We start from the raw sequence: 23,768 nt of genomic DNA, 5'->3' as shown, positions 1-23,768 counted from the left end.
CGAACGATCGAACGCACGCGGGCTGGGCAGCCGCACACGGGCGAACGGTCGAACGCACAGGGGCGAACGATCGAACGCACGCGGGCTGGGCAGCCGCACACGGGCGAACGGTCGAACGCACAGGGGCGAACGATCGAACGCACGCGGGCTGGGCAGCCGCACACGGGCGAACGGTCGAACGCACAGGGGCGAACGATCGAACGCACGCGGGCTGGGCAGCCGCACACGGGCGAACGGTCGAACGCACAGGGGCGAACGATCGAACGCACGCGGGCTGGGCAGCCGCACACGGGCGAACGGTCGAACGCACAGGGGCGAACGATCGAACGCACGCGGGCTGGGCAGCCGCACACGGGCGAACGGTCGAACGCACAGGGGCGAACGATCGAACGCACGCGGGCTGGGCAGCCGCACACGGGCGAACGGTCGAACGCACAGGGGCGAACGATCGAACGCACGCGGGCTGGGCAGCCGCACACGGGCGAACGGTCGAACGCACAGGGGCGAACGATCGAACGCACGCGGGCTGGGCAGCCGCACACGGGCGAACGGTCGAACGCACAGGGGCGAACGATCGAACGCACGCGGGCTGGGCAGCCGCACGCGGGCTGGGCAGCCGCACGCGGGCTGGGCAGCCAGCAGTAGGGCAGCCGCCCGCGGGCGCTTTTATACATTTTACAGATCCACCCCCCAACGCTGATTGGCCCTCGGGCCTTTGACAATCACACTGCCAAGATAACCGGCAACTGTGACACAATGAAACGGTTTGCGTTGATTGGCTGAGATCAAACTCCCGCCTGAAAACCGCCAGTTTCCCCGCAAGTGAAACCATTGGCCGCTCACATGAAAGCGCCTCCAAGGAGCACGATTTGAGCGGAGGGTCTCACTGTGGAAACCAGCCAAGGCTGGTCTGCAGATCCTCCCCCTCCGCCGGCTTTGCACTTTCGGGACGTGGGTGGGAATCCCAGCTCTGGGAGTCCTTGCAAACAGACTATTTTGAAGGACAGATTCCAACCTCAATTGCACACTTGCCTTGTCCAATTGCACGAGAATAAGAGCAGCTCCTTGTTTTCCTAATTGCTGAGTTTGTGATCAAGGAGACCCAGGTCTGAGCATAAATCTCATACCATCTCTCACCATTTGTGAAGGAGGTTGCATTCGCGACATGATGCCGTTGTCAGACCTGGGTCTGGGAGTCAGGCACAGATTCCAAAGGTTGACCCTCATTTTTTCATCCCTCGAAGGGCCGAAGCCCGAAACGCTGGTTCTTCAGCTTTATTTTGCTTTCTCAAGGCCACTGACCTCCGGGGTTTCTCCAGCGTCCTGTTCCTCTCCAAGCGCAGCGGTCGCAGACGTTCCCGCTTCACGTTGACAAGGACGAAGATGTTTGACAGGACGGTCAGGGAGTGACAGGAGGCGGCCTTCGCCAGCCGGGGCAGCGGCGCCATCGTGCGCAGCGCTGGGAGGCCACGAGGAAAAGGACACGCTCAGCGGGACTTCATTTCCTCGCGAGGAACCGCTCCGGCTCCGTCGCCGCCCGCAGCGCCACCTCTTGTCCACAGGGAGACAGCGCCCTCAGGCTCGCGAACCGGAAGCGGCTCGCCTCGCGCGCCCGACGATGATGGGTTGCTGGAGCTCGGCGGCAGAGTGAAACGCTGATTGGTGGAGAGCGCGGGCGGCAGGGCTGGGCGCCACGTGATTGGTGGCCCGTGGGCCGTCGCTGCGATGCCGCGGCCGGAGCGGCAGAGACGAGGAGGTCGCTCGTGGCTCCGGCGCCCAAGACCAGGCGAGCCGGCAGTGTCCGGAGGAGAGGCCCCGGATGCGGCCCTGGGTGCCGTCAGCGGGTCCCCGCCGCCTTACTACCTGACCAACTTCCTGACGGTGCTGGATGCGGTGTTGCGGGGCCCGGACGCCGAGCTGCTGAACCAGGAGGACGGCCATTGGATCCGCACGTTCCGCCAGCTCTCCGGTCCGGTGGCTGAGATGCAGCGCCGATCCCACCCCCCCACTCCCCACAGCCCCACCCCCCACTCAGCCCCACCCTCCACTCAGCCCCACCCCTCCACTCAGCCCCACCCTCCACTCAGCCCCACCCTCCACTCAGCCCCACCCCTCCACTCAGCCCCACCCTCCACTCAGCCCCACCCTCCACTCAGCCCCACCCCTCCACTCAGCCCCACCCTCCACTCAGCCCCACCCTCCACTCAGCCCCACCCCTCCACTCAGCCCCACCCTCCACTCAGCCCCACCCCTCCACTCAGCCCCACCCTCCACTCAGCCCCACCCTCCACTCAGCCCCACCCCTCCACTCAGCCCCACCCTCCACTCAGCCCCACCCTCCACTCAGCCCCACCCCTCCACTCAGCCCCACCCTCCACTCAGCCCCACCCCTCCACTCAGCCCCACCCTCCACTCAGCCCCACCCCTCCACTCAGCCCCACCCTCCACTCAGCCCCACCCTCCACTCAGCCCCACCCCTCCACTCAGCCCCACCCCTCCACTCAGCCCCACCCTCCACTCAGCCCCACCCTCCACTCAGCCCCACTGCCCGGGCCTTTCATGCCCTGGTTCATCAAGAATCAATCAATCTCTGCCTTAAATACACCCGCCAGTGGCAACAAATCCCCCCCCTCTCTCTGGTTCTGAGCGGGTGCCCCCTCGTCTTAGACTCTCCCCAATGTGGGAAACAAATCTTTCTCCAGACTTTTCAACATTCAAAATGTTTCTTTCTCCTCAATGCAGAATCAGAATTTATTGTTCCGACTTCTCAGCAAGTTTTACAGGCCTGTACTCTCTTACTCCAGCTCCCTTTCTGACAGCAACAAACTCTTGGATCACCCAACAGAAGATCTGTATTGTACTCTCTGGTTGCGATATCGATTTAGGAATCTTTCCTGAACACTGTTGATGCAATTGTCTGCTATCTCCTCCAATCCTATTCAAGTATCCTTTCTCATTTCTCACTTCCACCCGCCTCACTAGATGAGCCCTCTGACCTGTCTGAGCACTGCTTTTGACATTTTCCCTGACGAGCAATGCCACTGCTCTCCCATTCATCCCTTCTTCTTTATCATATCTGAAACAACAGAACGACATTACCCCCCCCCCCTCCAATGTGCCCTCATGGCCACAATGTGCTGACATGCTCTGATCTCAACTCAGAACATGACTATTTTCCGCTTTGGTGCTCTGCACCCCATCTCCCTGGAATGATCATTTAAACTTCCTGTTGATGCAAAATCATCAGGCCTTTGGCATTCATCAGTTTTCAACCTCATTAACCGCATTTAACAACTTTTATTTCCTTATTTGCACTGAAACTGGAGATTTGATATTTCTTGTGAGTTTTTGTTGTCTCTGAAATCAGTCAACATATTTTAGTTTCTCTGCCATTTTCTTATATCCTGATTTTTGTGGACTTCTTGACTAGATTTGTTGCTCGTTCTTTTCTCAGTAACCACTGCTCTCTCTTGTATTCAGCTGCTGGACAAAAACTCTATGTCCGACTTTTCCAACGGAAACTGAATTGGCTGAAGGTGAACAGATTGAATTATATGGAGATCGCCTCGGATCTGGGACCTATTGTTGATGAGCTGGCCCTTGCTGGCTTAGTTCAGACAGGTAAGTTCCTCCTGAGTAGCAGAAGCCCCGTGTTAACCAAGAAGTTGTTTTTACTGAATTTAGAGTCCTTTTGTCTTAAAATGTCTTCAACTCATTGCTCTAATTTGCTCAGGCATTCTATCCACTCATATCTGCCTTGGCCCCAGTTGGAGTTAGGTGGCCATCCTCTTTAGGAAATTTTCTTAGGTCATCTCTGAAGGTAGCTTGGTAATTGTCTGTACATAACTGTGCCTACTCCCCAGTAAAACACACAAAGAAATGGCATTTCTCAGGCATCTCAATAAAGACTGAGAGAGAAAGGTGGAAGAATGAGGAGGGGGATCAAAGTGTCCAGACCAAACAAATTGGATGTGATAAGAGGAAAGTGAGAATTGATTTTGGCTCTGTGAAAGGAGACAGGGTAAAGGGGGAGGGGGGCTGGGGGTGGAGAGAGAGAGAGAGAGAGAGAACAAGAGAAAAAGAGACTGGGATGAAGATGACAGGGGGATGGTGTCTGATGGAAACCAGAGAAGTTGATGTTAATGTCATCTGGTTGGAGGGGGCACAATCAGAAGATGAGGTGTTGTTCCTCCAATTTTCTGGTGGTCTCAGTCTGGCAGTACATGAGACCATGGATGGACATGTCAGCAAGAGAATGGGACGGGGAATAAAAATGGGTGGTCACTGCGAGATCCACACTATTGCGGCGGAGGGAGCTGAGGTGCTCAATGAAGTGATCTCCCAGTCTGCGCCCAGTCTCTGCGATGTACTCCACATTGTAGCTCACTGAAGGGTCATGCCTTTGGTCCAATTGATCCAATGCATTGTAAACCTGTCACACTGTTAATGTCTTGTCTGGGATTACACGGGACCACTCTCTCTGTCACCAGTTATCAAATGTTATTTCTAACAATGTCTTTTCCCTTCTGCAGGGGCTGAGCTGCATGATATCTCTGATGCTGTGGATCTGCTGTCGGCTCCCGAGCTCAAACTGTTGGCCAAACACTTTCATTTGCAACATCAGGGTCTGAGGTTGGAGATCGTCAGGTCTTTGCTACATTTGTCCAAGCAACAGTCAGTTTTCAGCTTGAATCAGAGTCCTGGGCTTACCATCCTTAACAGGTGCTCTAATGCACAGTTACCTCAGGGGGAGGTGAAAGAGGTGGGGAAAAGATGCTCCCCAGGAGTTGTGATGGGGAACTTGTGAAAGGTTCCTGTGATTGAGCCTCTTGTTGAATTCAGCTGGGCATGTGAGTTTGGTGTGATGGCACTGGTGTTCTCTGTATTGTTACTGCTGACGGGGTGGCAAGGATTGGAAGCCTGGAAGTTGCAGCATTTGCTCTTTCTGGGCAGCCCTTAAAGTTGTCACTCATTCTAACTTCTGCTCTGCTGGGGTGAATTAAAAATTTGCCATACATCATGGCAACAGGCCCTTTCAGCCCACAAGCCTGTGTCATCCAATTACACCCAATTGACCTACACCCCCAGTACATTGTTAAAGGGTGGGAGGAAACCAGAGCCCCTGGGGAAAACCCATGCAAACATAGGGAGAATGTACAAACACTTTACAGATAGAGCTGGATTCAAACCCGGGACACTGGCACTGTAAGAGCATGGCGCTGACCACCTGCCGCCCTCTATGCTAACCGTGCTCCACCCTAACCGTGCATCTCGGTGTTGTGTGAAGGATAACTGCAACATACGTGGTAGAGCATTGTGCTTTGATCTTTGTCTCCCAGTTGACAGAGTGGAGATGAGACGTGTTGAGCCTGTGGGAACATGTCCTGAAATGATCAGCCAACACTCACAGCAGCAGAACCAGGGCCTTCCTCGCTTGAAGAAAGCTGCAGCCAATTAGCTGCCTCGGCATTTGTGGGAAACTGTTGGTTCAAGGTTGGGCTGTTGGACATGAGGAGGGTTGCATGGAAGAGCACCCTCATGGGTCAGGGTTGGGGGCTGGTGTCAGTGGTACTCGTTCTTTAATTCTGGGACTTTAATTTTGTCAGGGTGAAGGAGATGGTCGGGCAGTGTGTGAGATTGGCTGCAGTTGCTCGTGCTGTGTTCTCAAGGATGTTGCTACTTTTCTCTCTGACGGAGTCGATGGATGATGAAGCTGCATCTTGTGCTGGTCAGAACCAACTGTGCACAACACTCATGGTCAACATGGGGCAGGTCACCTTCCCCAGCTACACCACCCTCAGGAAAGTGAGAATCTTCCGGCACAGAGATGACTTGCTTCGGTAATGGCGCATTCTAATCTTATCAAGAACTCGAAGAAAATCCTTGGGATTGACAGTCAGGTGGTACAGGAACCCTGTCTTTACCAATTACTTTATGGGCTGATAATTGGAATTGTAGGTGGCGGAGTTCCTTGGAATCATTACGCTGCTTGTTACACAAATGAAGAGCGAGTACCATATTTTTAAATTGCCTCCTGAACTTAGGATCAAAAAAACATTTCATTGATGTTTTATGCATTGGGGAGAAGCAAGAGTATGGCCAATAATGGGTGGTGTGCCACAATCTCCTCTGTTCCCTCTCCATAGCTTCCATATTCTTTCTGTAATGAGGTGACCAGAACTGAACACAATATTCCATGTGTGGTCTCACCAGAGATTTGTGGAGCTGCAACATGACCTCTCAACTCCTGAACTCAACCCCCTGACTCATGTAGTGCAGCCTACCATAGGCCCTCTTTAGTATCCTAGCAACCTGCGCAGCAAACTTGATATTTTGATTTGAACCCAAAGGCCCCTCTGTTCATTATTTTTGACACATAGCACGGTAACAGGCCCTTTTGGCCCATGAGTCCATGCCCCCCAATTACACCCAAATGTACCTACACCCTGGTATGTTTAGAATGATGGGAAGAAACTGGAACCCCCCAGGGGAAACCCACGCGGATATGGGGAGAACAGACAGCGCGGGATTCGAACCCTGGTCCCGATCACTAGCGCTGTAAATGTATTGCGCTAACAGCTACACCAGCCGTGCCGCCCATGATAGTAGTGTTTAAGACGCAAACACTTGGATGTGAAGGAGGTAGAGGGATATTTTTCAGGTGCAGGCAGCAGATTTTTAGTTTGATATTCACATGTTCAGCCCAGACGTGGAGGGTCTCTGCCCATGCTGCACCGTTCTATGATTAATTTCTCCATTAGGATCAAAAGTTAGGGGTCTCCACTAAGCAGATTGGTGGAGATGTAATAATTTTGAAATGGATGGAACAGGACTGAGATGAGGAGAGATGTCTTCAGTGGTGATGAACACAAGGAATTTGCTATCAGAGAGGGTTGCTAACTTGCTGTATATAAAGAGCCAGCCCTCCATAATGTTTGGTCCAAAGACACTTTCCTTTATTTGGCCTTGTGGTCTAGTTTTAAATTTGTAATCAAACAATTCATGTGTGTTTTAAGTGCACATTCCAGATTTTATTCAAGATTATTGGTGTACATTTTGGTTTGACCATGTATATGATAATGTTTGGGAAAAACTCGGGTTTCTTTAATTGCTTCATTGTAGGTTTAAGAGAGCTGGGCTTCTAAGCTTTTGGACCCTTTGGAGACAGTAGTTGCCATTTCTCAACACGAGTTGTGCTAATTCAACAGGATAATATGAATGACTCCAAGAGTTTCCATGTTCACTGTCGGCGATTGTGTTGTATGACAGGTATGAAGCGGCTTGTCACACACTAACTGAGGTGGGAACAGCAATGGCCAACAAGGCCTGGGAAGATGCTCTTCACATTTGTAAAGCTGCCAGAAAGACCTGGAATTGTGTGGAGAACAGCAGTGACATCAGGTAATGGGAGAGCACCACACATTTGTGCCCAGTATCTCTACATGCATTTCAACTTGACACCCGCATTTCTCTGCCCTGTACTGGCAGTGAGAGATCCTGTGGGGCCATGCAATTGAAGCATCTTATTAATCAATTAAAAGTGACTGTGGGCCCAGCATCGCAGAGAAGGGAAGCACTTGCTCTTTTTTTTCTGGAGATGGTTGGAGGACTGATTCCAAATGACAGCATTTTGCTTTCTATGTAGGAAGGTCCATTCATTAATTCCACAGGACAGATTTGACTTGCTTAGCTTCCTGCTTTTTAAAGAAGCTTTCCATGTCCCAAAGAAAGAATATGAGAGTAATGGAATGGGATAACACACAGAAAATGCTGGAGGAACTCAGCTAGTCTTGCAGCGTCCATAGGAAATAAAGATATATTATCAATGTTTCAGGCCTGCGCCCTTTTTCAAGTAATAAGCAAAGAACAGGAAGGCATAAGATAAAGTTGAAAGACTGGCTGGGGGAGGAGTCCAGACCAACAAAAGGTGTTAATTGGATATGATAAGAGGAGAAGTGAGATTTGATTTTAACCCTGTGAAAGTAAACAGAGGGAAATGGGAAGAGAGAAAGAGACATAGCTGGGGGAAAAGTGACAGAGAGAAGAAGAAAGGGGGGGAGGGGGAAAGGGTTGACTAATTCCTCTCAGGACGGCACAGTAAGTGTAGTGGATAGTGGAATGCTCTTTCAGCACCGGTGACCTTGGTTGGACTCCGGTGCTATCTGTAAGGAGTTTGTACGTTCTCTGTGTGACTGTGAGTTTCTCCGGGTGATCTGGTATCCCCCCTCTTTCCAAAAATGTACGAGGGTTGTAGGTTAACTGGGTGGCACGGACTTGCGGGGAGGAGCGGCTTGTTACTAGGGAGTTTTTAAAAAAAGTATATTTTGGGCAGATGTCTGAAAAATGTTGGAAATTGTGGAGGATGAGAGAGTGCTAGAAACTATGGATTAGGTAAAAGTGAATAAATTCCCAGGGCTTTAAGGCATCTATTCCAGGATCTATGGGAAGTAAGGGAGAAGATTGCTGGGGCTCTGAAGGAGATCTTTGCATCTTCATTAACAACAGATGAGGAAATAGATGAATAGAGACAAACTCGTGTTGTCCCCTTGCTCAAAAAGTGGTAGCCCATAGAAATCTGGCAATTGTCATGGTTGGGAAGTGGTTGGAGAAGATTCACTTAGAAAGGCAGGAAGTGAGGGTGGTAGTAAAAGGTAGTTAGTAAGATGGGAGGCTTGTACCAATGGTGTGCCACAGTGATTTGGTGCTGGGTCCACTGGTTTGTCATCTATGTTAATGACTTGGATAGCAATGTAGTTTGTAAAACACAATGCCGGAGAAATTCAGCAGGTCAAACAATTTACATTATTGAGCAAAGATAAAGATACATAACCAACATTTCAGGCTTGAGCCCTTCATCAAGGTATGAGCAAAATTTAATTTTATTTTAATTTGGACATTCAGCACGGTAACAGGCCATTTTGGCCCACGAGTCTCTGCTGCCCAATTAACCTACAACCCCCGGTACGTTTTGAACGGTGGGAGGAAACCCACGAAGACACAGGGAGAACCGAACCCATGAACTCCCTACAGACAGTGAGGGATTCAAACCCCAGCCCCAATCACTGTCACTGTAACAGTGTTGCGCTCACCCCTTTTCTAACTGCGCCACTTCGGGCGCATGCCTATATTTTGCTCGTACGTTGATGATGGGTTAAGGCTAAAATGTTGATTATGTATCTTTGTGGACACTGACCTGCTGAGTTTCTCCAATATTGTGTTTTGACTGCACCATGGTGTCTGCAGAATTTTGTGCTTTGCTTCCAACAATGGAGTTGCATGATCAGTAAGTTTGAGATTGACACTAAAATTAGAACATGGAACATTGCTGCACAGGCCAAACAGAGGGTTCTGATTGCTTGCTTACAGTATTCCTGAGCAGATGAGCAATGTTGGTTAATTGCAGGTTCTTTCAGGAGTTACCCGTGTACCTGCGATGTTTCACTGCAGGCTGGGTCTACACGAGGATCCGTTTCAGAGGAGTTGAAATTCTACAACGGCTGCACATGTACAAGGTAAATGCAATAACAAAGTTGTGAAAACAGAGGGTTGGTCGGCTCCAGTGTGATCTGGGACAGGGGCGAGTAGTCAACATGCAATGACCTCAAGGCAGGGCCACAGTGGAGCAGCTTCAGTGATGCTATGAGGTAGAATTTAGGTCGAAGAGAGGGGCAATTCTTTGCTGGGATTCCACTCACCAAATACAACAAATGCAATTGATCAGGTTGGTAAATGTGCATGTAACTTCCCAACCCAATCTGCTTTTTGGAGGGACCAGTCTTTCCAAGACCTGCTTCCTCCCCCGCTCAACCTTCCACTCCTTTTGGTATTTCCTGCTGCAATCACAGAAAGTCTAAAGTATAGGTCACCAAATTCTTTGTTTTGCAGCATTACAGTGCAAAACTTTAGATACATCACCTTGCAAAATAAATATAGTTCAAGAAAAAGTCAAAGTGAGGCAGGGTCTGTGGTTCATTGTTCATTCAGGAATCTGATGGCATTGGGGAAGAAGCCGTCCTTGTGCCACTGAATGCTTGTCTTCAGGCTCCTGTACCTTTTTTCCGATGGTAGCAAAGCGTGGAGGGCATGGCCTGGGTGGTGGGGTTCTTGAGGATAGAAGTTGCTTTCTTCAGACGCTGCCTCATGCAGATGTCCTCCATGGAGCGAAGACTGGTGCCTGTGATGGTGCTGGCCGAGTTAACCCCCTCATTTCCACCCATGGCCACAAAAAGACCTTGTGGGTGAGGCAGACCTTTACCTCCACATTGTCCAACCTAATTGACATGTCCTCCTCCACACTGGTGAGACCAAATGCAGATGGGATGATTGATTTGCACTGTGCTTTGTTTGCGGGTTAAATTTGCACTTTCTGGAGCCAACCCTTTTGATTCCCTTCACCATTCAAGTTTGAGTTCTCATTTGACTGTACATATACAGCCAGGTGAGATGGTGCTTCTCTGGATGTCTGTGTGCAGGCACAATGCATTTCTCCAAGAGTACATAATAATCGCATCCATAAAAAATACAAAATAATTTACCAAGTTTACAGGATCATCAATTAATTGGGAACCAGAGCACAAGAGCAGAAAATAGTGCTTGTTTAAAAAGATGCAGTTAAGTTTGCAGACAAAGCGAGAAATTGAAAGGTTGAGTATGCTGGTAATATTGTTCTGCGTTGTGTCTAATTCAGTGCAAGGAGTATTGTAGGAAAGACAGGATCAGCACATGGAATCATGACATTGTGACCATTAGTAAGAGGGGCAGGACCGGCGCTCAGTGTTTTGGGGTTCTGTTTTAGATTCGATACGAGTGTGAGGAGTTGCTCATCAGGAACAATATCACAGCAGTGCTCACGACAGGACAGACCAGAGAGCTCATCTACTGAGGCAATTTGGGTGGAACTGAAGAATTAATTGTATTATATAATAAACTATATTATAGACCATTCAATTGTTAGTGAGAAATGGAGGAACACATTTGTGGAGAGATTGCAGACATTTGCAAGAAACACTAGGTTGCGGTAGTGGGTGATTTTAACTTACGACATATTTACTAGGACTCCCAGATTGTAAAAGGGCTGGATAGAAACTTGCAAAGGGAACATTCACAAGATCAAGGAACAGAACTGTAAGCCATTCAGCCCATTGAGTCTGCTCCACCATGAGCTAAACCATTCTCACATCTAGTTCCATATTCTGGCCTTTTCCTCAATCTCCCTTGATACCCATCTATCTCCTCCTTTAAACTCCCCAAGTGATCGGGCCTCCACAGCTGTATGTGGCCATGAACTCCACAAATCCATGTCCCTCTGGTTAAAGAAATTTCTCTTCATCTCTGTTCAAAATGCGTACCGTTTAATTTTAAGTCTTTGCCCTCTTGATCAGTAAAAACCTTTTAAGATAAGGAGCCCAAAACTGCACACAGTTCTCCAAATGAGGTCTTACCAGTGCCCCATAGAGCCTCATCAATACGTCTTTACTCTTGTACACTATTCCTCTTGAAATGAATGCCAAACATAGCATTTGCTAGATCCAACCTGGTGGTTAACATTTAGGATATTCTGCACGAGGACCTCCAAGTCCCTTTACACTTCTGAATTTTGTATTTTCCCCCCCATCTAAATAATAATCTGCCTGTTTATTTCTTCTTCCAAAATGTACAACTATACATTTATCAATATTGTATCTCATCGTGGTCAGAATTAATATGTACCTAAGAAAAGATCTGGACCCACTGCAATTCGCCTATCGACAGATAGGTACAATTATCGCTGGTTCTCCACTCAGCTCCAGATCATGTCAAAAACCAACTCATACATACAACTGCTCTTCATCAACTAGAGCTCGGCCTTCAACACCATTATTCCCTCAGAGCTGGTTAAGAGCTACAAACTCTAGGGTCCTGTACCCCCCTCTGAAATTGGACCTTTGACTTTCTCATCAGAAAACCCTAGTCAGTATGAATTGGAAACAATGTCTCCTCCTCACTAATCATCAACACAGGTGCATCCCAAGAATGCATGCTTAGCCCACTCCTCTACTCGTGATACACCCATGACTGTTTGGTCAGGCACAATTCCAATGCTATCTACAAGTTGGCCGATGACCACAGTTGTCGGCAGAATCACAAATGTCAATGAGGAAGGGTACAGGAGGGAGATAAATTGGCTCGTTGAATGATGTAACAACCACAACCTTGCGCTCAACGTCAGCAAAACCAAGGAGATGATTGTGGACTTCAGGATCAAGTCAGGGGAACACGACCCAGTCCTCATTGAGGGCTCAGGAGTGGCAATTCCTGGGTGTCAACATTTCTGAGGATCTGTCCTAGAGCCTCCATGTTGATTAAATCACTTTTGTGAGGAGTCTGAAGAGATTTAGTATGTCTCCAAAGACTCTCGTACACCTCTACAGATGTATCCACACCACCCAGGCCAGGCCCTCTCCATTCTGTTACCATCAGGGAAAAGGTACAGGAGTCTAATGACAATCACTCAGGGGCACAAGGACAGCTTCCCCGCTGCCATCAGATTCCTGAATGAACAATGAACCAAAGACTCTGCCTTACTTTTCGGGCACTATTAATATTTCAATTTGTTTTTTATAGTGATGTCGTAAGATGGTTATAGTATGATGCTCCCCCAAAACACTAACTTTCATGACTTGTTCATGACCATGAATACTGATGATCTACCGTTGCTTTGCCCTCTCTCCTAAACTGTCCAAGTCTCTCTGTAACCTTTTGGTTTCTTCAATACTTCCTACTCCACCACCTATCTTGGTGTCACCTGCAAAATTAGCTACAAAACAGTTTAATCCAATATACATTGTAAAAAGATGTGGCCCCGAACATCGACCCCTGCAGAACACCATTAGTAACTGGCAATGAACCAGAACAGGATCCCTTTATTCCCACCCTGTGTTCTGTCTATCAGCCAATGCGCCACTCAATCTAATATCTTTCCTGTAACTCGATGGGTTTTCATTAAGCAGCCTCTTATCAAAGGCCTTTTGAAAATCCAAATGCACAACATCTACAGCCTCTCTCTTGTCCATCCTACTTGAGATTACATCAAAAAATTCCAATAGGTTGGTCAAGGAGGAACTTCCCTTCATGAAACCATGCTGGCTTTGATCTATTATGCTATGCACCTTGAGGTATTTCATAACCTTTTCCTTAGAATTGACTCCAATAACTTTCCAACTATCGATGTTAGATTAACACACCTATTAATTTCTTTCTTTCTGCCTCCCTCCTTTCTTAAACAGCAGAACTGCATTTGCAACCTTCCAATCCTCTAAACCATGTCAGAGTCTATTGATTCCTGGAAAATCATTTCAAATGCTTCCACAATCTCCAAAGCTGCCTCCTTCAGAACCTGTGTGTGCACTTCATTCGGTCCGAGAGAAGTATCTATCCTTAGCCATTTAGCTTCCCGAGCACTTTCTCTCTTGTAATCTTGACTGAATCTAATTCTATTTCCTGAGACCTCTGACTGTCAGGTTTATTACGATTGTCTTTCAAGGTGAAGACTGATGCAAAATACCCATTTCGTTCCTCTGCCATCTCCTGTTACCCATTATAATTTCTGCAGCATCATTTTCAATCATTCCTATCTGTACCCGTGTCTCTCTTTTACTCTTAATTTTTTAAAAAAAACCCTTAGTATCCTTTTGAATGTTATTTGGCATCTTCCTTTCATAATTCATCTTTTCTTTCCGACTGACTTTCTTAGTTTACTTCTGTAACTTTTTGAAAGTTTCCCACCAATTTTTGGTCCCTTTTGCTTTTATTTTAGCCTTAATCTCTTGTTAGCCACATTTGTGCCATTTTTCCATTCATAATTTTCTTTTTTCTTGGAATATATCCATCCTGAATATATCATCCAAATCTGCTCTTCCGTCCCTCTATCTAGATTATTTTTCCAATCCATCCTGTTCCTCTCTCAAACCACTGTCATTTCCTTTGTTTCACTGAAATATGTTTCACTGAAACCCTGATATCAGCTTCTTCTTTTCAAATTTGAAAAGGAACTCAATCATATTTTATGATCACTACTTCCTAAGTGTTCTGTCACGTTTAGTTCTCCAATCACCTCAGGTTCATTACACAGCACCCAGTTCAAAACAGCCAATCCCCTGGTGGGCTGATCGACAAGCTGCTCCAAAATGCCATCCCATTGGCATTCTACAAACTCTCTCTCCTGAGATTTGGGACCCTCCTGACTCTCATGCTAAAATCCCCCATAATTATTTTGACATTTTCCTTCTGACACACTTTTTCTATTTCCAGCTGTACCTTGTAGTCCATCTCCCTACTGCTGTACATAACTGCTATTAGGGTCCTTTTACCCTTGCCATTTCTTAACTCAACTCAAGGATTCTACTACTTTCTAGTGATTTAATATCATTGCTCACTATCAGGGCCTCGCCTACCCATCTGCCGATCTTTACTATACATTGAGTAGCCTTGGATATTCAGCTCCCAATCACCTCCATCATGAAGTAACATCTTGGTGATGGCCACAATGTCACATCTTTTAATCCTACAAGGTCATCTACTTTATTTCTAATGCTCTGTGCATTTAAATACAGAACCATTAGATCAGCAACTGTAACCGACATTGCTGCACTAAATGATCCCGTCTTTTCACCTGCCCGACCTTTCCGTTATCTTTGCTGCACAGTATACAGTATCTTTGACTTTTTTCTATTTTCCTCTTTCTCAACCCTAACTCCCTTGTTCCCTTCATTTTTGATCGAGTGATCATAATGTCATTGGTTTCAAGATAATTAGGAAAAGTATAGGCTTGGTTTTTGGGTTAAGATTCTAAAATGGAGAAAGTTCAATTTGGACGGAATCAAGATGGGTCTGGCAAGTGTGGTTTGGGACAGGTTGTTTTCCAGCAAAGGTGTGCTTGGTCAGTGGGAGGCCTTCACAGGTGAAATTTGAGAGTATTCTTGTCGGGTTAAGGATAAGATGACTTGTACAGGGAACTTTAGTTTTCAAGAGATATGTAGGCCCTGGTTAGGAAGAAGGAGGTGCATGCAGCTCTCAGCAGCAAGGAACAAACGAGGTACTCGAGAACAAGAAATACAAGAAAACAGTCATAGAAACAGGCCAAATGGCCTGTTTGAAAGGCCATTTGGCCTTTTAAACCTTTCCTATCCATGGATCTGTCCAATTTTTACTTCAACTTGCTTCATCCATCTCATCTGGCATCTGTTCCAAACTCTCCCCATCTGATTGATAACTTTTAAGAAGGAACTCAGTGGAATAAAAGAAGGCACGGGGTTGCTTTGGCAGACAAGGTGAAGGAAAATCCCAAGGGAATTGACAGCAAAAGGATAGCAAGGGGCAAAATTAGTCCTCTTGCAGATTATGGCAGTCATCCATGCGTGGAGCCAAACGAACTGGGGAGATCTTTAATGGATTTTTTTGCATCTTTATTTACTTAGGAGATGGACAGAGTCTATAGAAGTGAGGCAAACATCAGAGAGATCATGGGCTCTATACTGGTTACGGAGGAGGAGGGGATTGGTGTCCTTGGGTAAAGTTATCAAAAAAGTCTTGCTGAAGTAATAAGTAAGGCCCACTATTAAAAACTGTCCTTAAATCTTATCATCAGGAGGCTGCGGAGGAATTGAAGAGCCTTCTGGATCAGAACGTCTTTTGTCCAGACAGTCGTGGCCACTGGTGGGATCGACTGACTATGAATCTCCATCAACATTTGAAGCAGGTGGATCAGGTAAGATTGAGAAAGGAAGGTTACTTTGGAAGCCCCGAAAGCATTTCATCAGATTCAAAACTCAGTTTTTTTTGTCATGTACACGAAATACACAAAAATCTTTCGTTGGTTTGCTCTGCCAAGGCAGATGTGTCACTTGTCCTGTGCCACTCTCAAGGTAAAAGAGAATCCTTTCAGAGTTGCAGTGTCCATGGATCCTGCCACTACCACTGTCTCCTGCACTCCAGTCATCTCTGTAGCCACATGACCTCTTGTCTGTTCCAGTGATGAACCTGAGATCAAGGCATCCAAAGCACCCTCAGCCCCTGCTTCCAAACCCAGGTGTGATTTATAAGCTGTCAATTTTGAGGCTCTTTGGGAGTCCTGCTTGGCACCCTCATGAATCCTTGTCCTGATACGAGACCTATCAGGACAGTATCCTGCAGTCTGATGTGAGGCCTTTAACTGCTGAACCCTGTGATGGTCCACTTCTGGGTTTGCTTACCCTGTAGGGCACCATAACAGGCTTCTCCTTGGTTGGGAGGGTAAGGTGAAGGCATTTTCCCGCTCTGGTGCCTTGCACCAGTCCTCTGCTTCCCTGGAGTCCATGACCCTCACAATCTGGTCTGCCGAATGTGGACATCATCTCCATCATCCAACTCCATAAATCTTCAATGAAAACGTCACCACCAGTCCTTTCTACTGGCAATTTGGAGCTGTTGGCAGGGCGGCCATTCTGCAGTGGAGGAGTGTTGTAAGTTCATGGCACCATTCTTCCCGGTCTGCACCAGACAGGTTTCATCCACAGGATCCCTACCTTGTCAGGCCCCACACTGAGAAACTGCAGTCTGGTCTTTGTCAGCTTTACTAGGTTGAAGCAGCAAACCTGGCTGTGGTGGAGACAGATTCAGACTTTAATTACCTCCTTGTTTTGTTGGAACTGACCACTGTTTATGACTTTGGCTGCAGGCAATCCACTCTCTGCGGGAAGGGATGGCTGATATACATGTCCACGCAGGTCATCGGCTGGCCCTGCAGCAGCGGGCACAGCGCATACGTGACTCTCCAAGCTGCAAGAAATGGCACCACCTTCTTCAGGAGCTGCCCAAGATACAAGTGGAGGATGTGCCACATGTGAGTGAGCTGACAACCCATGACCACAAGAATAACTCACATGGCCAAAGATCACACTCCTGTTTACTTTTAAATCTAGGCGTGCAGCATGGTCACAGACCCTTCCGACCCAAGAGACTGTGCCGCTCAATTACACCCACCCCTTACTTTCCTTGAAATCAGTGGTTCCCAACTCTCTCCTCACACCCCCCCCCCACCCCCCAGACCCTTACACATATCTCTTTCTTGGTATTAGATCAACTGCAAATCACTGAGCAGCCAGCAGAGGGAACAGTGTGTGTTCCCCTGGACGTGGGCTCTTGTTTGTGTTTTAAGGATTACATTCATCACTGTCAATCTCTTGAGGAATTAATAGACAATAGGAGCTGGAGTAGGCCATTTGGCCCGTCGGGCCAGCACCGCCATTTTAGATCATGGCTGATCATTACCATCAGTACCCCTTTGATGTCAACCCCTGCTACAAGAAAACAGCTTTTTGTTTAAGGAAAAGATAACAGTGGAAAAGGACAGCAACTTCATGGACATGGACTACCCCCTTTTTCCTCACTGCCCTCTTGGATCTTTCCACCCTCCAACTTTGGGAAATCCTTCAAGCATGCTGTTCTCAAGATGTGTCAGACCAGCATAGGTGAGATGAAGGAACATGTTCCTGTCATTTATTGTAATTGGTGACAGTCTCCATGCCCGACACAATAGTACATCTTGTTCCAGCTGTATTTGGAGTATTGTGTGCTGCACTTTAAGAATGATGAGAAGTTGCATAAAAGTTTCACAGGAGTGTCCCTGGGTTTGGAGAGCTTGGGTTACATGGAGAGACGGAGAATATGATTGTTGGAGGCTGAGAAGTGAACTTAGAAGTGTGTAAATTCATGAGGGGAAGAAATAAGGTGAATGGTCACTGTCCCTTTTTCCAGGGTCGGGAAGCCTAAAACTAGAGGGCACAGATTTAAAGTGAGAGTGGAAAGATTTAAAAGGAGCCAGAGATGCCTTTTTCACACTGAGGGGTGGGTATGTGGAACGGGTTGTCAGAGGAATTGGTAGAGGCAGGTGCTATGAGAATGTTTGGATTGGTACATGGCTAGGAATGGATACGAACCAAGTGGTACTAGTTCAGCTCGACAACTTGGTGGGCATGGATGAGGTGGGCTGCTTTAACCAGAAACTGCGTTGAGGACTTAGCCACTTCCTGTCTGGGTCCGATTGAGGCCACTCTCCCATGAGAGTTGGGTGCTGCACAAGCGAGAGGTGGACCATTAGACATGTTCCCTTGCCCAGCTCTTGTGCCCTCTGATCACTGGGCAATGGGAAGATCTCCTTGATGCTTTGACAGTGGTGTCACTCTGAGGCCATTCAGAATGAGGACTGAATTTCACAATGTTGTTCATTCCAGGTGACAATAAAAGGCAGAAGCTGTCCAGGGATGGGCAATGCCTTGTTTCTGATGCAGGAAGAATCTCATTCCACAGTGATCTGTTCCGTGGAGGCAGTATCGTTGGCCCACTACCAACAGCAAGGCTTTGATCAGGGTAATGGGCACAGCAACACTCCTGTTTGTATAGTCGATGAAATGTCAGGGTAGCCTGTAGTGATCTGTTGCTTTCATCTGCAACAGGAATCCATGGTGAAGGAGCCACATTTCTCACACTGTTTGGTCTTCTCTTCTGGGAAATCATCTTCCTGCCTGGAATCCCGGATGTTTTCCGCAATCCATTTCAGGTACTTGGCTGGCTTTGTATTCCTCTGGGCTTTTTGAGCAGGAGAAAGTGTACTGATTTAATCAGTTTCAAAGGAAGTTATTTGGGGATTCAATATTTCAATAACAACATTCAGAAGCAAATTGGATAAATACTCAAATTACACATTTAGATTAAGAGGCCTTCAAATTGTCCTGTGAATGAGGAAAGGTGACGGGATACCGGTTCCCCAAAGCTTTCCTCCTATTATCTCTGATGTGTAGAATAATTAGGTCCGGTTGAGTCAAAAGCCCCATATTGTGTCACAATATTTGAACCAGCTGTGCTTTGCTCTCGTTTTGAATTGGCTGTGATGATGTTTGACCCCAGACTTATCCACTGGACCTGTACACAGACGACTTCTATCAGCACCGGAGGGAGCCCATTGGATCGAGGCTCAGGTTCCTGCAAGATGCCTCTACGGAGACCCTTCACGCACTCATCGCCAATGTTTGGAACAATCACAAAGGCACATCTGCAGCATTGGTTAACTGGGAGATCTTCAGTTCTCTTCAGCAGGCCCAGGTATGCTGTTTCTAATCCCTTCCCAGTGACAGAAGCAACAGAGGAGGAAAGTAGCTGTGATTTACAAAGGACCTGCTCCTTTTGCTATTATTCCATGCCATATTCCCCAGATTGTACCTCCCTACAAGTACGACATCCATGATACAGTGACATCACATTCCAGAAACAATGGACCCATGTTGTTTGAATTGACATTTGTTAGGCTTCTATTGAAGGCAAATCATGTTTGATCAACGATTTTTAAATGAGGGGATGGAGAAGGGAATGCTGCCAACATGGATTTTCAGAACGTATGTAAGTCACGTGTCAAGGCTTGTGAGCAAAAATGGAAACCCATAGAATTGGTAGGATCGTGAACAAGAAGCTGATTTAATGTCTAAAAGCAGTGTTGTTATGTTGCTTTGGGTACTGGAGTGTGTGGTATGCAGTTCCCCAGGGGTCAATGATGTTTTACTACATTAAAACATGGGTGTTGAAGATAACATTTCCAAATTTAAGAGCACAAAAGCTTGAAAATGTGTCTAAGAGGATGATGGCAACAGACTCGCAACGTTTCATGCAGAGAAGTCTAAAGTGAAAAACTCTTGAACTCAATGCAGAGAGTTGAGAAAAGTGCAGGGCAGATGTTCCTGGTGTAACAGGTGGAAGGGCATCTCAGTAAAGTGCATAGGATCCTGGGATACTTAAACAGAGCCATGGAATCCAAGAGCAGGGAGAGATGACATTGGTTAGGCTGCACCCAGAGTATTGCACCCATTTTCAGTCACCTAACAAGGAAATAATGGTGCAAAAGTGGGCAATGCAAGATTCCCAATAATGATTTCTGCTACGTCGTTCGGGAGGAGAAACGAGTTGTTCTCCAAACAGAAAATTGAGATTTTTGGTTGTATGACAAGAGGAAAATGTTCTGATTGGCAGACAGCTTCAAGGGCAATGGGCTTGAATTTAAAACTTTACCAAAAAGCTATAACTGGAGTGTTAGTAAAACTGTTTTGCACAAAGTGGTTATGATTTGGAATCATAACAGACAATATCTGTCTCATCAGCTTGTGGAGACTTGATGAACTGACTAAATGGTCTGCCGAGCCACATGATGATGATGATGGTTCTTGAATCCAGGTGACTGTATCGCGCTGGAAAGAGATGGATCCAGTTCTGTATTAACTTCCTCACTCATGATTATTCCTTGTCTGAATCTTCACGTGAAGGCTGTACTGACAGATTGTGGATGCACTGTCCATTGGCTGAGAAAGTAACATGTCTGTGGGATGTTTCAGAGCCTCGTGAGCTGCCTCGGTGGTCTGTTCCTGAGTGGCATTTGTAAGATTCTGGCTGAGGACCTGAGACACTGCCATGGGGGTCTTCCTGACCTTGTGGTGTGGAACAGCAAGAGCCTCCAGTACAAGGTGAGTTGTGAGTGTGGAGTCTTACTTGTGCGGTGCTGGACAGCTCTATTTATTAACATCTGACTGTACACATATTGCGATCCAATCAATAGTTGCTTGAAGGCTAAGTAAAATACCTATTAGTGATGCGTTTTCAATTAGCTTCAATACGTCCAGATATATTTTAATAATTTTTTAACACAAACTTCTTTATCTTCTTTAATGTTGATTATGAAATATTTATAAATAACATCTGAGCTGATGCTCTGTTAATTCAGTGTAACATCCAGTACAGTCAACTAAAGTTAAGGGCTTTTCACTCACCCTTCTCTATGGCTCCATCTTTAATACTAACTCAACGCCTATTTGCATCATACCTTACTGCGCATCATCTGACCGACCGGCACTCTAACACCCAAACACACTGAGCAGGCTCCGAGAACTGCACATGCTCACAACTACAAAGATGGCTGCGCCCAACTAAAACTCACTTGGGACGCCTCTGACAGCTGCAGGATAAATCGTACCCAACCGAACAAGGTAAGTAAACCAATCAATCTTATGGTGGCTCTTTTGGCCACTATATAAATATTTTGGAATCATTTACTCAGTTATAGGATACTGTAGGAAGAAACTATTTTGCAGCCTGGCAGTCCTGATTTTGCTAGTCCTGTACAACCTCCATGATGGTAGTGGATAAAAGATGCTGTGCGCTGAATGGAAAGAATCTTCCCTAATCCTTTGAGTCCTACTTAAACAATACTTAAATATCTGAAGAGGGCGTGCAAAGTCACTGACGACCCCTTCCACCCTGCACACAGCATCTTTCAGCTGCTCCCGTTGGGGAAGAGATCCAGGAGGATCAGAGCCAGCACCACCAGGCTGAGGAACAACTTTTTTCCAAGGCAGTTAGAATGCTGAACGACCAAAGAAACTGCTCACACCAACCCTCTAAGACTCTTATTCATGAAACAATATTTATTTGTATATATGAATATTTGTACTGCATATGTATTGTTTGACTGTACGTGTGTTATGTCCGATTGTGTGTCTGCGTGTTTTTCACCAAGGACCAGAGAACGCTGTTTCGTCGGGTTGCACTTGACTAACCAGATGACCATAAACCTGACTTGTCTTCCAGTGAATGTCATCAGTAGAGGAAAGGGAGACCCCAGTGATCTTCTTAACCATTTTAATGATTCTCTGTACTGATTTCCAGTCTGATGCTTTGTAGCTACCGACCCACACAATGATGGGAGTCAGACAGAATAGTTTCAGTCATGCTTCGAGAAAATGCTGTCAACATGGGACGTGGTGGTCTCGCTATCCTTAACCTTCTTAGGAAGCATACGTGTTGCTGTATATTTCTGACTAATGGGGAAGTGCTGTGGGTCTAGGCTAGGTCATCCTTTAGATCAGCCCATAAGACATAGGAGCAGAAAAAGGCCATTCATCCCAATTAATCATGAACTGATCCATTTTCTCACTCAGCCCAACCTTCACCCCAATAACCTTTGATGCCCTGGCTAATCAAGAACCTGTCAGTTTCTGCCTTAAATACACCCCATGACCTGGCCTGGCAACAAATTCCTGATTCACCAGCCTCTGGCTGAATAAATTCCTCCGCATGCATCTCTGTTCTTAGCGGTCGTCCTGAAATTGTCCTAGACTCTCCCACCATGGGAAACAACCTTTTTACATTGACTCAGTCCATGCCTTTCAATATTCAAAATGTTTAAAGGAGATCCCCCTCTTCTAAATTCAATGAGTACAGGCCAAGTGCTGCCAAACTCTCCTTGTCTGATTCTCAGAAGGATCTCTCCACAACAGAACCAATGATGTGTGACGGAGAATGGTCCTCCTGAAGTCCACAACCATCTCCTTTGTCTCTTCCACCTCGACACTCACTTTACCGTTCTTGCATCCTCCTCTCTAAAAGCAAACTCCTCAATACTGCTGATGAGGCCGACTACTGTGCAAACTGGTGTACAGCCCTGATCTGTGCCAGTGTAAGAGGATTTCATTTTTTTAAAATTTAGCCATATAGCAAGGTAACAGGCCGGTGCCACCCATTGGACCTACGAACCAGAGCCCCCAGATAAAAACCACGCAGACACGGGGAGAACGTACAAACTCCTTACAAACAGCGCGGGATTCTAACCCTGGTCCAGGTCGCTGGCGCTATAACAATGTTGCCGCCCGACCTGACTGCGGTCTTTTGGTCAAGAAGTCCCAAATCCAATTGCAGAGATGGTTGTTGAGACCGAGCGAAGATAGTTTATCCAGCAGCCTCTGAGGTATTCTTGTGTTGTACACTAAACTGGTCAATAGACAACAGTATGAGACATCATTCCTTCGGTGGGTCAGGACGGAATGCAGGGTCAAGGCAATAGAGTCCTCCAAACTGGTCTCTGGATGGTGCAATGTATGTTATAATGAAATAATTTCCTGGCCTTGTGTTTCTTACCTGACTTTTTTTTGGTATGCAGCTAGCAGAAGTGAAGGGACCCACTGACCACCTCTCCCACAAGCAAACCATCTGGCTGGATCAGCTGCAGAAACTAGGGGCTTCTGTTGAAGTTTGCCACGTCAGTGCAGTTGGAGGACGTGGTCAGCAACTCAGCTGAACCCTGTTCAAGAGTGAATTGTCCTGGAGTTCCTGCACTTACCACCAGCCCTGTTACATTTGTTAATTATCTGATGAACTTCAGGAAAAGGGTTTATAAAATTGGTGCTCATGAAGAGACTAGTCCACACAGGATATTATCTTAAAAAATGCATTGCTAACAGTTGAATGACTTAGCTGCTTGGAGCTTTAAGTATGGCCTTTTGCAAATTCACAATTAGCATTGAATATGCAGAATGAGTACAGGGTGGCTGTGACAGAAGGCTTGAGTGAAGCAAGTTGGTGCTTACGGCACATCATGCAGCTGGAAGAAATTCTGCAGTCTGCAGTTGCTGGAGAAACTCAGCAGGACGTGCAGCACACAAAGGAAGTAAAGGGTAACTGACATTTCAGCCTGGGTCCTTCGTCAGGCCAGAAATGTCAGTTGTTACACTTTACTCCCCTTTGATGCTGTGCAACGTACAGAGCTTCTTCTCCAGCACATTGGTGTATTGCCTTATAAAACTTATCAAGGTCCAAAAAGAATTTGTCATGGTTACGAGGACAGACATATACAGTCAGTATCTTCAATGAGATGGCTGCAGTACTCATTAAAGCTCTTAAATATTTCAATAAAAATTAACAGCAGTTCTATAACCAAA

The 23,768-nt window shown here is 46.7% G+C and overlaps 2 protein-coding genes across 7 annotated transcripts in view; one reads left to right on the top strand and one right to left on the bottom strand.

Annotated features, from left to right (window-relative positions):
• The window catches only part of mtmr10 (myotubularin related protein 10), a 173,634-nt gene that overhangs the window by 72,278 nt on the left and 77,588 nt on the right, over window positions 1–23,768 (bottom strand). The window lies entirely within an intron of this gene.
• fan1 (FANCD2 and FANCI associated nuclease 1) lies at window positions 831–23,768 on the top strand. 4 transcript variants are annotated; one of them, XM_069902356.1, is made up of 13 exons: window positions 831–1,969; window positions 3,481–3,621; window positions 4,533–4,632; window positions 5,607–5,840; window positions 7,270–7,401; window positions 9,404–9,512; window positions 15,626–15,745; window positions 16,694–16,858; window positions 18,249–18,384; window positions 18,471–18,574; window positions 18,922–19,116; window positions 20,394–20,522; window positions 22,991–23,768. In XM_069902356.1, the coding sequence occupies exons 1-13, from the start codon at window positions 1,726–1,728 to the stop codon at window positions 23,126–23,128; spliced, it is 1,947 nt and encodes a 648-aa protein (XP_069758457.1). In that variant the 5' UTR covers window positions 831–1,725; the 3' UTR covers window positions 23,129–23,768. The 4 variants fall into 4 exon arrangements, with proteins under 4 accessions (XP_069758457.1, XP_069758456.1, XP_069758459.1 ...); XM_069902355.1 differs by having other exon boundaries at window positions 4,533–4,722; XM_069902358.1 differs by lacking the exon at window positions 5,607–5,840.

Source organism: Narcine bancroftii, chromosome 11 (assembly GCF_036971445.1).
Source record: "Narcine bancroftii isolate sNarBan1 chromosome 11, sNarBan1.hap1, whole genome shotgun sequence".
Taxonomy (NCBI): domain Eukaryota; kingdom Metazoa; phylum Chordata; class Chondrichthyes; order Torpediniformes; family Narcinidae; genus Narcine; species Narcine bancroftii.
Note: the sequence above shows the minus strand (reverse complement) of the source record. Positions and strands in the feature narration are given on the sequence as shown.